Source organism: Beta vulgaris, chromosome 9 (genome assembly GCF_026745355.1).
Source record: "Beta vulgaris subsp. vulgaris cultivar EL10 chromosome 9, EL10.2, whole genome shotgun sequence".
Lineage (NCBI taxonomy): Eukaryota > Viridiplantae > Streptophyta > Magnoliopsida > Caryophyllales > Amaranthaceae > Beta > Beta vulgaris.
In genome coordinates this window covers 4,971,052-4,986,141 of record NC_079210.1, presented here as the reverse complement: position 1 = coordinate 4,986,141, position 15,090 = coordinate 4,971,052, and the positions used below count along the sequence as shown (strand labels likewise).

General features: G+C 34.8%; 1 protein-coding gene and 2 long non-coding RNA genes across 3 annotated transcripts; 1 reads left to right on the top strand and 2 right to left on the bottom strand.

Annotated features, from left to right (window-relative positions):
- Positions 1-2,334: 2,334 nt before the first annotated feature.
- Positions 2,335-4,044, bottom strand: LOC130590085 (uncharacterized). Its single transcript, XR_008967690.1, has 2 exons — positions 3,031-4,044; positions 2,335-2,548 (listed from the first exon to the last, which is right to left on the bottom strand). It is a non-coding gene; the product is annotated as an uncharacterized LOC130590085 (long non-coding RNA).
- Positions 4,045-6,547: 2,503 nt separating this feature from the next.
- On the bottom strand, positions 6,548-7,841 carry LOC104892968 (uncharacterized). The gene is made up of 3 exons (XR_007269685.2): positions 7,403-7,841; positions 7,112-7,240; positions 6,548-6,697 (listed from the first exon to the last, which is right to left on the bottom strand). It is a non-coding gene; the product is annotated as an uncharacterized LOC104892968 (long non-coding RNA).
- A 1,865-nt stretch (positions 7,842-9,706) lies between these two features.
- Positions 9,707-12,666, top strand: LOC104884994 (B3 domain-containing protein At4g01580). Its single transcript, XM_057392136.1, has 4 exons — positions 9,707-9,820; positions 11,162-11,534; positions 11,625-11,719; positions 12,379-12,666. The coding sequence occupies exons 1-4, from the start codon at positions 9,707-9,709 to the stop codon at positions 12,664-12,666; spliced, it is 870 nt and encodes a 289-aa protein (XP_057248119.1).
- The last annotated feature ends 2,424 nt before the right edge of the window (positions 12,667-15,090 follow it).

Below are 15,090 nucleotides of genomic sequence, written 5' to 3'. Positions count from 1 at the left end.
TTGTTAGGTCCACCTCAATGTGTACTGCCATAATATCAAATTTTTATATTTTTGTCAAATACGGAATTGGAGATATCTATGGTGAAATGTACATCGTCAAGACTGTGTAAAAAGGAAACAAGCACTATATTATCGTCTTATCCAATCGGGGATTTCTAAAAATTAATATCTTTCCTTTTATGCCAAAAAAGACGGAAATTGAAACAGAGATAATAATTATTATCCTAAAATCCCTCAAAATTGAGCTTGAAATTTATGATGCAATTCACGCTATACAATATTATGTTGTACTTATTAGAGTAAGAAAATGAAGAAAATACTTGAATCATCATAAGATAATAATTACAATAATTATAACATTTGTATAAATTATATACAATATACCAAGATATGTCAGGATTCATCACAAAGATTAATATTGACCTAATATTTGACCTAAATAAATCATGGTTGGTAGGACTTAGACAAACTTGGCATAAGTACTAAAATTAAATATGAAATTAATGTTTAAGCCTCATTAATGCTACATTTGGGTAAATTAGAAAAATTGAGGCCTAACAATCGAAAGAAAAAAAAAGTTGAATATACCATTGGAAATTCTCAAGGATAAGAGCCTATCAATGAAAATTTCCCTTAATATAATTAAGTTATTACTTAGATTAGTAATAACTGTATAGGTACTTGCATTATCATACTATCTATATATGAAATTGATAATAACAATTAAATTGGTACTAGTAACGGCCAAATTACTACTCTCTCCGTCCCGTAATATTGTGGTTGTTTCTCTTTTTTAAGGTCAAACTTTAGAATCATTGACTGAAGTTCTCATTAATACATACAAAAAAAATGCTCAAGTGGGATCGTATTAGGTTTTCCTTAATGTGTACTTTCAAATATTAAATTTTCATATTTTTATCAAATACAAAGTTGGAGACATCGATGATCAAATGTATATCTTGGAGACCGTCTAAAAAAAAAGCACTATATTATATGATGGATGAAGTAATATTATCCAAAGATCCCACAAAACCAACCTTGAAAATTATGATACAATTCACGCTATACAAGATTATGTTGTACTTATTAGAATATTAAACAAAAAATGAAGAAAATACTTGAATCATCATAAAAATATAATTACAATTATAACATTAAATTATAGTGTTTCTAATGTTTGTATGAATTTTGATTACTTGAATAGACAGAAAATAATAGATCCTTTCAGCATATGTCATAAGTGATCACTCATAATTTCATGTTACGTCTTATTCGAGCAACACGTTCACATATTTCAAGTTATATGTTATAACAAGAAGTTAATAAAAGAAATTCAAAGTAAAATAATTAACTTGAGAATTCGAGTAAATGTTAATCATGTTGGTTACAATTATATATAAGAGTGATCTAGTAAAAGATAAACTTAACTTGCTTAAAAGATCTTCTAAATATTAAAAAATAAATCAATTTGAGTAAAAGTTGTTTATCTCTCAGAGTCTAGTGAGTCAAAATATGTTGGTTAAAAAAGATCCAATCAAATGGGTCCGATCCCCGTCATACTCTGTCGGGTATAACCAAATTCGGGTTATATCCTAGTTGAGTCAGATACAAGTTGAATATGAAATAGGGTATTTGGCTGGTCTGACTAGTTTCGGATGACTTCAAGTCAAATGAATGTTGGGCTCGGACGTTAGATTATCGAGTTTAACGGGATTCTTGTCACTGCAATTCTATCGGGTCGAAATATAAACTGATTACTATTAATTTCAAGTCGGGTTCAGGCCAGTTATAGAGACCTAGCTCTTTCGAGTCGAACCAAATTTGAGTAGGATCATTTTGGAATTGACCCACAGTTAGGGTTAGTTTTTTATTTTGGATGATTAGAACTGGATAACTAATTAAAGGTTACACATAGCAAGTTAGCTAGCCTAGCTAGTTGAGGGATATGAGGTCCCATCATTACAACATAAACATAATTGTTCAAAAGTAATATCCTCCATATTAATTCCTAGTTTACCTAAGGGGCTATACAAAATTGGCGAAAAACATCTACCTCCCCACTTCCTTTGCGAACCGCTTTGGCTAGAATGTCAGCCTCTCGAACTTGATCCATGTCCACTTTCTCTAGTTGGATGTGGCCCTCCTAATGCAACACATCCCTGCACATGGTAGTGAAATTATTATATCGGTCTTTGATCTTGGTGCCGCCATTTATACAATCCACAGTAATGAGGGAGTCTGAGAGTATAATGCAGTTGGTCTAGTTCTTTGCCTTTATCCACAATTGTAACAGCCCGCTCTTCCGAGCTGCTAGCGAAACAAACTCGACATCCATAAACTAAAATTAACATACTCTTAAATAAATTACTTCACAGCGGAAAAATATCCTTAAATACACAAATAACTCGACTAATATTCCCAAATATTATATACAATGAAATATAAATAACTATTCTCAAATCAACTATCTAGATACAAACTCAATCCATAATCTTCGACAACATTATAACCTTGCTTCACTTCCAATTTCGAGCTCACAACACCAAACCTGCAAATTTAGGGAGAAAATACAAAACAAACAAAATTCCAAAATGAGAGAAAACTCGTAACCTTTACTTCAGCCCCTTTATAAACATTTTATTTCTCAAATCATTTTCATCTCGTTACAACGCTGGCATAGCTCACTCTCTTAAACAAATCAGTGGCAAGTACGGGATTTGGACAAAGGACAAACGCTGCCTCCAAGGTTCGTTATGGAGCCTAGCAATACTACCCCCAAGGTTCGTTATGGAGCGTAGCCGACCGTATCAGGTCAAAAGAGTAACCATCCTCCACCCATACCTTGCCCACTTTCTATTTTCAATTCATAAACTAAGCCAGCAAAACAGTTGCATATTCGTAATCAATCAATGACATTTCATAATCACATCCATAACTATGGCCATAGTACGAACTTAATTATCAAAGATAGAACATAGATCCACACACACATGGGCATGAGTAAATGATTTTACTGAACATAAAAGTTACCTTATACGCATCACCGATTCCTTAGTAATTCACCACCAAGAATAATCATGGGCAATTGATCGCCAATTCTAACTTGAACTCCACAATAATTTACCTCACAACAATAACAATAATTAATAACCAATCTTAACTAAGCTAATTAACTTCTCTTAATATAACCACTATGGTAATTAAACTAAATCCCGCAAATAGAAACTAACTAATTTTATAATTTCTACACTTATCTTCAAATATATCAACTCTAACCACACAACATCAACCACAACAACACCACTACAACAACGCATCACCACACCAATAATAATAACAGCAACAACACCAACACCTCCACCACCAACAACAGAATAACAACCAATAATAAGTACAACGACAACGCAACAACAATAACAACAAACAACAACAACTTGGGATTAATTTACAAATCTTGAAATTAGAATTTGAACAGGAAAACAGAGAATTAGCCTTTATCTCTGCTAAGATAGCAGCGAAGAACAGAGAGCGGAGGGGGTTTCGAGGCTTTGACGGCGAGCACCGTCAACCACAACAACAGCGACAGCAACAGCCGAACAAAACAACCACTAGCAGAACCAACAACACAACAACAACTCCTCAAATGCGGCAGCAGCAGCACCACGGCGGCACGCGCACAACACCGCTTGCACATCAACGAAGAGGAAGAGAACGGAGGAGAGAGAGACACGAAGGTGGCCGACATCAAAGCTCCGACGAGTAGCAACTCCGAGCAGCGACGAAACACCGTGAAAGGGAAGCAGGGGAGAACGAAAGAAGAGAGAAACAGGGGATTTGGGTTTTGGGGCTTCGGATTTTTTTCACGGGGGTTGGGGTTCTCTTTTGGGTTTTGAGATTTTAGAACCCACGAGAGAGACTTAAGGAATGTGATGAGGTTTCATTGACCGACAATAATATAAAAGGATCGGATGGTTTGAGAAGGAAACCGACTTTGGTTTTCTAATTTGCGAAATACCGCTCAACTAATTGCACAAAACTCACAATATAAATAATAATAGTAATAATCTCATAAAATTAAATAAATAAATATATTACAAACACGACAATATAATTCACATTCCACTTCTCAAATAAAATAAGAAATTCTGAAACATAATTAACTTAATAAATATACTTAACGTTTAAATAAACACTCTTAAAAATAGGGTTATTACAACAATAGTGTTTCATGAATTGCCAGGATCTCTGCAAGATTTGCGTCATTGCTCACAAAGTTCCACAGAGCCCTTCAACCCATTGGATTGTCATACTCTTGCAAATGGCTCTCATTCCTACATGAAGGTTAGAAACGCAGAAAGAGGCATCCACTACTATATCATAGTCATGAACCAGGGAAATTTGGGGAGGCTTTGATTTTTAGGTGATGGATGACATATGTCTTGAGCCAGCATATTCAGTAGCTAGGAAAATTGATTTGTACCAAAAATGTTCTAGTTTTAGATCCTTACTATTGAAAACCCATTGGTTCCTTCTAATATATATCCTCCAACAGAGGAAAGAGAATAGAGTAACCCAAGAAATGTTGTTGTGATTTTTCAAAATTACAGGGGAGTTGATGTTATCACTAAACCACGATTGGAAGTCAGGAGTGAAGAAGTCCTGGGGGAGGGTACATTTTAACCAAGTCTCCTTAGCTCTAACACAATCCCTAAGGAAATGTTCACATGATTTAGGAATGGTTTGACAGAAAGGGCAGTTGGGGTTATCTAGTGATCTTCCTAGCATAAAGGGTATTCCTCGTTGGGATGCCATTCCACAGGATGGCCCAGAGAAAGTGTTGGATTTTTGGGTGGCACGTCGCAGACTAGATGTTATTCCATTCCCCATCTTTATTGCAGTGGGGGAAGACTCTTCCTATTCCTTTGCATAGATTAGTTTGGAGTCAAAATAACTCCCCTTAGCCACCCAACAAGCTAAGCTAAAGTATCCTCCCAATCCTGATTATTCTTATTAATAGGTATTTTGAAATCCATTCGGAGACGGGGAGGAGAGTTAGGGATAGGATCTGAAAGTTCCATTGCCCCTGGTCAATAATGCTCTCAATTTTACGTTCACTCTGACTACACGTTATGGGGCCAGAAACCACCTCTCTCAAATGTCTTAGAGGACTAAAGGGAGTCCAGACATCATGCCAAAAAGAAATATGACCCCCCTTCCCAAGGCACCACCTCGAGAATCTAGAAAAGATATACCACCCTTTACCTATGTCTTGCCAAATATGAGAGTCATATTTAAAGGTTTTTGGAGTTTTCCTTCCTCTACAGTACTTTTGATAAATGACCTGGGTAGCCAGGTTATCCAGGGAATTCATCTTCCAATACAACTTTGCTAAAGCAATTTTATTTGAAATATCATTTTGTTAATCCCCGGACCACCAGATTCTTTAGGGCCACATATCTTATCCCAGGTAATGAAAGCCATTTTGGTCTTCCTCTTCTTATTCCCTCAGTAAAAATTTCTCACAATGAAGTCAATAGTTTTTTTAATGGATTTGGGCAGGGAAATACAATTCATAGAATATGCAAGAAGTAAATCATTGATAGTGGAAGAGATAAGGGTATTAGTCCTCCCAGCCCTAGATAGGAATTTAGACTTCCAGCTTGTTAACCTGCTCTGAACTTTCCTCGCAATATGACTCAGCTGGTTTTTACTAGGTCTTTTATCATTGAAGAAAAACTCTAGATACAGTCCTAGGTCAGAATTGGATGGGATGCTCATCCTACTAGATATGAGGGAACTAATCTTGGGATCAGTGTTTTTTGAGAAGTAAGCCACACTTTTCAGTGGATTCATTTTAAGACATAATTTGGCATGGAAGGCTCTCAGAGTATTGATCATTGCATTAACCATTTTAATTAGAGCTACTTCTATGGAAAGTCATCTGCAAACTGAGATGGAAAGTCCGCACCCTACTTCTATGGAAGGAGAAGGGGGTCCAATATTAATTAGAGCTAGCTAGCACATGAGTCATTAATCATGTGGGTTAGGTGCTTCATGCACATAATAAAAATATAGGGGGAGACGAGGTCTCCCTGCCTAATACCCCTAGAAGGCTGGAAGAACTCAATTGAATGACCATTAAAGATAACTGAAGAAGACACATAATACATATAACTGATCATGATAAGATTACATGTGTGCGTATCAAGGTTATGGCTGATAAGCATATCAAGAGTAAAGTCTCATTCTAGTCTATCATAAGCTTTCTCTAGGTCAATTTTAAGGGTCACCCAACACTTGCTGCCTTTTCTACCCTTCATAGAATGAAGAAACTCAGAAGCCGCTATATAATTATTTTCAGTCCCCCTACCAGGGAGAAAGTTACTTTTGTTTGGGGAGATCATACCATTAAGTAATATAAGGGTCGTCTGAGCCTCTGGACTAGGATTTTTGTGATGATTTTATAAGATGTGTTGCATAGGCTAATAGGTCTAAATTGCTTGATGCTTCTAGGGTCATCCACTTCCAGGGGCGGATCCAAGATTCTAAACCAGGGGTAGCACAACTTTACATTACTAGAAACTCAAAAAAAAAAAGTTCGTAATTACTAAATTCCCAATTTCAACTTGATTTTCATTAGGTGTTCCTTTGGAAAAAAAAGCTTGAAATATCCCTCCCTTATTTTCTCTTCATGCTTCTGAAATATAGATTTTCATTCACTAATCATTCATTCCCACAACTACAATAATAGTAAACTAACAAATTCCACAAATTCCCAATTTCAACACCATATGATATATCATATATCACTAACAAATTTCCACAAATTCAACCCAATTAACAATCATACTTCCACAAATTCAGCCTAACTAGTAACTAACAATGAAAAAAAACGACAATAATCAATCAAAATTCAACCTCACAAGTCACAATCAAAATTTCAACCCAAATTCCACAACAATGAACAATCAAATTCCACAACAATGAACAATCCACAAACTACTAATTCCACAAATCCACATACCACAATTTCCAAAAATTCTGAAATTCAGCCTAAAATAATAAAAAAACTGCCATATAACAATTTTAGAGGAAAGAGATAGAAAGTTACCTGAATGCAGTGGCTGAACGCCGGATCTCGGAACGCCGAACCGCCGAAGTGCAACTATGTCGCTACTGTCGCCGTCACTCTCGCCGTCGCCGACCAATTTAAGTGAGAAAACTATTTCTAGAGAGCCAACTGCCGAGAAGAAAGAGAAAGAAAGTTAAGACTAACTACTCAAATTTTCCGACGAGACGACGACCAAAGTTAAGAGGGGATTAAGATTTAAGAACCAAAGTTAAGAGGAAACTCAAATTTAGGGCTAGATCTAGATTATAATTCGCGGAACAACAAACTTACCATTTTCTCCGACGAGACGACGACCAAGATTGACTACTCCGACGACTGGCGACTGGCGAGACTCAATTTTCCGACGACACAGCACGTCAACACCGAGAATGGGAGTTGAGAGTTTGAGATTTGAGAGAGAGAGAGACTGAGTTTGAGGAGTTGAGAGAGTGAAATTTCCAAATGAAACGCGCTCCTTATTTTTTTGCGATTTTTTCCGATTTTTTGAATTTTTTTTTTTTTTTTTTAAAAAAAAAGCAGGGGTAGCACGTGCTACCCCTTGTTACTACGTGGCTCCGCCACTGTCCACTTCTGGAATAAGGTTGAATTGATCAAGTTTTTGTTAATCTCCTGCTTGACAACACAGATCCTAAAGAATTCAATCACAAAGTTAAGCACATCCAATTTCATCCCAGTGTCTTTGAAAGAATATTGGATGGTAACCATCCACCCCCGGGGCTTTCAAGGGCCCCATACTAAAAATAGCTTTTCTGTCCTCTTCCATGGTGGACATTCGAACTAAGTTTAAGCAACCCCACTGTCTTTTCTTTGTAAAACATGTCATCTCAGTCGTAAACAAGTTAGTGATGAAATGGTCACTAATATGAGCTATAAGATCATTTTTGTTCACTATCTCAGTCCAACCAGTTAGAGTAGTTAGTTTTTGACACCAACTAAATTTAATCTATCATATATAGCACTTTTAATTAAACTCGTCGCATTCAATATTACAAGTCTACAACGAACACTCCCCAGAAGTTGAATGCTTGGATCATGCATGTACACTGTGTAGTAATAAATAAGCAAAAGTAACATATATGTAGATGTAGTGACTAAGTAACTAAGTAAGATATTATTGAATAAGATACCAAAAAAAAGAAAACCAAGTACTGAACTGCAAATGTCCAATAGACAAAAACATGATAATAACACACGGATCGGAATATATATTACCTCTGTTTTTATTTAGTTGCAACGTTTTGACTTTTACGTTTGCCAATGTACAATTTCAAACCGTTTTATCTCTAATTGTATGTAAGTAAAAATTATAAAAATTTGATATTATGAAAGCTTACATCGAAACGAATCAAACAAGACCCCACATGACTATATTTTGTTTAACATATAAATCAATAAATGTGCTCAAATAAGAGAACATGAATAGTGCAATTTGTCAAACGTTGCAACTAAAAAAGAACGGAGGTAGTATAATGTAAAAACAAACATATCTTTCCTACTTCTCTACTACTTTTCTCTCTCCACTCTTCCTAGTTCCCCATTTCTAGTTCTGAGTTCTGACTCCCCACTCTTCCGTCACCGGTATCTCACACCGGCGTAGTGCACGGTCAGCCACTCAGCAGTCAGCCCACTCGTCCACCGCAAGTACGCTGAACACAGGTAAATGTCCCATTATTTTATTATTATTTTTTTGAAATATCTGACTTACCTAAAAAGAATTAATATGGACATGTTTCTTTATTTTCATTGCTTAAAATTCGAAGTCAGATTTACCAAAATTCTTGTTAAATTTCTTTAAGTAGTTGTGTTATTCTCATGCTGTGTTATTATGGGTATTTTTTTTTTCAAATTTATAAGTGATAATGATTGTAGATTATTGGATTATTCTTTGTACTATTAGTCAACTAGATGAAATTAATTAGTCATCTAGGCATTTCATTAAGATAATTGCTTAATTTCTTGATCTGCCACTCAATGGAGCTTCTTTTTCATAAAAGATAAGTGTTTTAATTTTTAATCAAAGGAAAACCCTTTCCATTTCTCTTGTAACCCTTTCTCATACCCTTTCCCTTTCCTCTCAACGAACCAAACACCCCCATCATTAGTAGTAGTACAATTACGTATGCTATGGCACTGCATCATATATATCGTATATGTCACTCGAATCCTGTAGCATTGATCATGATTTATATTACAACGAAAGAATTCAATGCTTGGAGATACTGTATCTTCATGCAGGCACGTACGTCGTACTGTTAATATTTCATGCTGTTGGCTTAATGAACAAGCAAATTACAAAAGAAACCTGTCACGGTATTAGGTGCATGTAGAGGTGAAGTAAGACATTATTGAATAAGGTCTAAGGATACCAAAAAGGAAATGAAGTACTGAAGTTTAAATGTCCAATGGACAAAAATATGATACTCCTATAAGGTTATAACATACGGCTAACATAACGTTAATTATCAAGAAAGAAATCTTCTCTTTTCTTCACCACAACTTTTCTCTCTCTATTATTCTTCCTTGTTATTACTCCTCAATCTCACGCCAGTAGTGTGCACTGTGCAGCTGAAAATCATGACAAGTAATGGGCTTATGAAGATTCAGAAAACTCAAGCTGCTACAAATGGTGAGGATACAATTCATTTCTTCAAGATTATTGTCGCTCCCCTCACTCAAAAATTCAAGCTTGTAAGTTCATTTCTTTCACTTTTTTCCTACATAATTCCTTTTCTTATTACTTGCTTAGTCCGGAATTATATACTCCTTGGTCTTTGTGAAAAAGTGCTTGTAGCAAATAAAAAAAGACAGAGGGACTAATTCTTTTTGATGTGTGTTTAGTTTCATGCATGCCTTGTGAGTCATTGTATTGTTTGGTAGCTAGAAAGAGTTAATAAGTAAGATGAATATATGGTGTTAAATTATAGTATATATATATGATGTGGGTTTACTAGATTTTCATCTAATTATGAACTTCATATTTTTTTTATTTCAAGCGAATTTGTAGGTTATGTTTGAGCTTTAAAGAATTTGCAGTCTGCTGTTTGTTTGCATCTATATTTAGTTTATTGTTAGCAAAGGATATCACTTACCTTGTTGATGTGTCCCATAAATGATAAAATAGAGAAGGATGACTAAAATAGGATTTTTTTTTTTTTTTTGACAAAGGGTGAAACCAAAAAAGCGAAAGGAATTAGCTCTTCCTTGCTTTTACAGCAAGGTTATGCGCTAACTTAACCTCTTCTCTACTTACCTTAATACAAGAGACAAACGTGAAACTATTTGCTAGCCTTTTTATGTCTCTTACGATGTTGTCCAAATTCTTATTCGTACCAATGTCGCTCTTCAATGCTGTGATGATTTCTGTGCTATCTGATTTTACTATAAGAACTGGACATCTCCATTCCATATCTGAAATTCCTTTCAGAATTGCATATGCTTCCGCCTGTTCTGCTGAGTTTGAACTTAGGGTGGATGTGTGTGATGATCTTCCCTAAAAATAATACTCCCTCCGTTTCAAAATATAAGGCATGCACAATGTTCAAAGTCGAACTTTGACCATTAATTACTCTAAATTTACCTGGATAAAAAATTTATAAAATTAATATTATTATAGTATTTTTCAGACGAATCCAACAATATATTTTTTATTTATCATATTATGAGAGATATTTGTGATCAAAGCACATTTTCATAAAGCGTGAATGTCTTATATTTTGAAACGGAGGGAGTACAAATTAAAGAAGAAAAAGAAAGCAGCCTTACGGAAAAATAAGGAGGAAGCACGTTATTTTTAGGCGGACTAGCTAGATAGTCATTAAATCCTTGAGGTTGGAAGTATACGTAATATGTTTGGGAAGATATTGGGAACTTTTGGGTAGGATTTGTCAAAGATGTACATAAAGTGAGAACATGGAACTGCATGCTGTACAATTTTTCTTCCAGTTATTTATGCATATTTGATGCTTTTATTCACTAAAAATTTCTTGTGTTCATATAAATGATGATGATTCATCCCCTATTTCTACACAGAGGATTCCACGGGCATTTGTGAAGAAATATGGAAGACATCTTTCTAGTGACATATATCTCAATGTACCAAATTCTGAACAACCATGGAAGGTGAAATTAGAGAAAACTAACAATGACATCTTCCTGGGAGAGGGTTGGCAAGATGTAATGGAATTTTATAACGTAAAGTGGGGCCATTTCTTATTATTCAGGTTCGATGGTGGCTCAATATCACAATTTGACGTCGATATATTCGACCTAAGTGCTACAGAGATAGACTATCCACTTAGAAAAATCTCTTGTGCTATGAAGAGAAAATCTAATGTTAAGACTACTGTCAATCTTGCTTCATCAGATTTTGATAACGTAAAATTTTCAAGCTACAAAAGCCAAGGTAAACGAGAAACTCTTTGAAGAGTAATATATATATTCTTAAATTTATGTTATGTGTTTCTAAATTATGTTTCGTTTTCTTTATTTGAAGATGATGTTGTTCAACAAAGCTTTCACAACTTTCAATCTGAGAATCCTCATTTCAAGGTTCCTATCCGGAGTTGGAATCTGGCCAAATTGGGACTGGTAAGGGAATTAAGCCTAATACTAATAGTTTTCCTATAAAAAAAAAATTTTTTTTTGTTCAAAACCACCTGAACTTTTCACGTTTTTAGAAACTCCCACCTTAATGAATTTTTTTTATAAATTTCCACCTACCATTTTCAATTTTCTTAAAAACTTCCACCACTTAACGATTTTTGTTAAATTTCGGTAACAAAACTGTTAAGTCGACCTCACATATGCATTTTATTATTAATTTACGCTGAAATCGAGGTCAATTTCGTCAATTTAAGGGCAAAATCTCAACAATTTTGGAGCAAGTTTGGAACGAATTATAACTATTTTGAAAGACTTGCAACTATTTCAAGTTCAATTTTGTTAACAAAATGTATATGAGGGACCCACTAAACGGTTTTGTTAACGAAATTTAACAAAAATTGTCAAGTGGTGGGAGTTTTTAATAAAACTGAAAACGGTAGGTGGAAATTTATAAAAAAAATTCATTAAGGTGGGAGTTTCTAAAAACATGAAAAGTCTAGGTGGTAAGATGTAATTTATCCAAAAAAAAAAATACATAATTGGTTAATTAGAAATTCTCTCAAATTTCCTTTCATTCATGGAGAAAGGTCACCAATTATAGATGATTATCGTCTTATTGTTTTTTGTTTTGATTTTACGTGCAGACGATTCCGCTTGAATATGCTAGAGCTTATTTGGAGGGTAAGCATAAGCAAAAGATATTTATAATAGGATCGGGTGATGAGAAGAGATGCTATAAGTTAACGTTGTATGTTTATCTGCATAATTGCCATAAGGTTAAGGCGGAAATCTTCGGACGATCTGAGATGCGAAAGTTTTATAGGGACAATAATTTGAAGTTAGGAGATGGTTGTGTTTTTGAGCTGCTTCATCCTCAGAATAATATCTACAAATTTACCATCTTTCGTGCTCCATGTCTAGTCAAACACTAGCTCCTTATATTAGTTAAAACTTTAAGTTATGCACTCCATTATAATGTAGTTTTTTTATATTGTTACTTAACTTAAATTAGTCTTAAAGCTCGGGAATTTCCTTGAATTGCTATAGAAAAATTATTTATTTGGAGTCTCATGTATTGGTAACATTAGAAATCGAGGTTGTAATTGTTGTTCCTATATATGTTGACTTAGTTTAATTTATCCAGAAAGTTATATGCATGGCCACTTATTTTATTTTGATTTTAAATTATTGTAAATCTTTCGACCTCTCATTATCATACTCACATATGGATTTACTCGAGACATTAAGTCCTTGGAGACAAAGGAAATCGCAGGCTACTACTAAAGTTCCTTTTTTTTTTTTTAAAGAGAAATTTCATTAATTGAATGCCAAACGGCATCTACAATAGATATTAAAGAAAAACAAGATACAATTAAACAAGATTAAATCAAATTCGTCTTCGAAGAAACTATAATGAACCACATCGAGCAATACAGCGCATCCCCCTTGTATTTGCTGAATCATACAGCTATTGATGAGGAAGTCTATCATTCTGACATAGCTTGGGAAGAATATTCTTGATCGAACCATGTTAACCGCATCCGAGATTCCAATACCTTCATGTTGAGTCTCGAACTTCAACCAATAAGAAGAACAATTTCTCATACCTAAAAACAAAAAAACTACACTCACAACTCCCATAGGGGAGAAGGAGATCTCCACAATAGACACTGAAAACCCCATAATAGGGTTTGAAGAAATCTCATAAAGAGATACTAATTTATTCAACAAGACAAGAAAATGAAACAAAAACTGAAATAAAAGCGGAAAAGGGGCTTACCATGGATGAAATAATCCATGGCAGCCCCTAACTGATGAAGAAGGGTAGAGGAGGCTAGGGTTTTAGAGAGAAAAAAGAAAGAGGGCTAGGGTTTATAAATTATTACTACTAAAGTTTCCTAATAATATATAAATATTGAGCTAAGTCAACTTCCCTAACATAAAATATCCCAAATTATATAAAAAATGTTATCGGAAAATGTTTTTCTAGAGGTAAAACGTGTAGATATATTAATCAGCAAAATCATGATACGCCAAAGGATAAAACTCATTGGGGGAAAGAACTAACAAATAACTGTCTAATCAGTTAGCAGGAGCTAATCTAACAATTAAATGAGCCACCACATTTGAAACACGCTTAACATGAGAACAAGAAAAAGAAACCATAATTGTCTATCACCTATATGACGAATATCGTCAGTAACTATATCTAGTCCATCACGTGGGAGACACCGCTTTAACAAGGTTAAGGGCATCACATTGTAGCTCAACTAAACTGTACCCAACTTGTTGGGCTAGCAATACACCAACGTTAGCAACTATGGTCTTGGCACAGCTAACACTCCAATTTGCCATATGGATTATAACTAACAGCGCCAACACCTTTCCATCATTGTCGCATTAGTATTTGTTCTGGTGGTAGAATTGAATGGATTGGCGGTCCTGAGAAGAGTTCGCCAAGTAATGGAATTAGCGTCCGCTGGTAATTAATAACTACACAGAAAGGAAACGTAAATTACCCTCTGGAGGATGCAAGGAAACCCCCTCCGACGCTCAAGTCAGCACGTGCCCATGAAGAATTTTAAGAGAGAGAAATAAGCTATTTTAGGTGTGTGTAAATGTACTTGCAGAAATGATACTTGTGGGCTATTTATAGAAGTATTATTCCTCTAACAAGGCGTGTAATCATTTGACACGTGTACTACAATGAGGTACCTGACATAAGGGAAGATTCCTCGATTTTATCTTGTTAGACGGCCGCCAACGACGTTGTCGGACCAATTAGAGCTATGGTGATTAACTTGTAAAGGAAATATGCAAAGAGAATAAAGAATCCTAAACACCTCTAAAATCTTTCTTTGGGAGTTTAGAGTCCTAATTATAGCAACAAAACTTCAAGGTGTCATCACTTAACTAGTCCAAGTTAGGAATCGGAATAAAACCCAAGTCAATACAAATAAACAAGTGATGCATAACAATCAATCATTTATGAAGGTCAACCATCTAAAAGCAAGCTATTAAGGAGCAAAAAATGGGTCAAAAGGTGATAAAACTCAGACCAACTAAGTCACCAACAAAATTCATGATTGAAAATGCATCAAATCTCAAACATAACAAACCCAACAAACTCTACTCATGAAAATAGAATGGCCTGGAAACCATGATTGGGATACTCCAAATCCTAGTTAATGAAATACTAACTGTTAGAATATATGCTAATATATTCTGCTATTTTGTATATTTGTAAAGTATCTCTTTAGTGCCTTATATAGTTAGTCAGTTACCTAAATATTAGGCTAAATATACTCTAGTAGTTTGTATATATTCTGTAAATTGATAATGAGAAAGTCAACCAT

Bases quoted from the DNA above. Each gene is read 5' to 3' on its own strand.
- LOC104884994 (XM_057392136.1), top strand. From the start codon at position 9,707: ATGACAAGTAATGGGCTTATGAAGATTCAGAAAACTCAAGCTGCTACA. The intron at 9,821-11,161 runs GTAAGTTCATTT...ATTTCTACACAG, and splicing joins TCACTCAAAAATTCAAGCTT to AGGATTCCACGGGCATTTGT. The intron at 11,720-12,378 runs GTAAGGGAATTA...TTTTACGTGCAG, and splicing joins ATCTGGCCAAATTGGGACTG to ACGATTCCGCTTGAATATGC.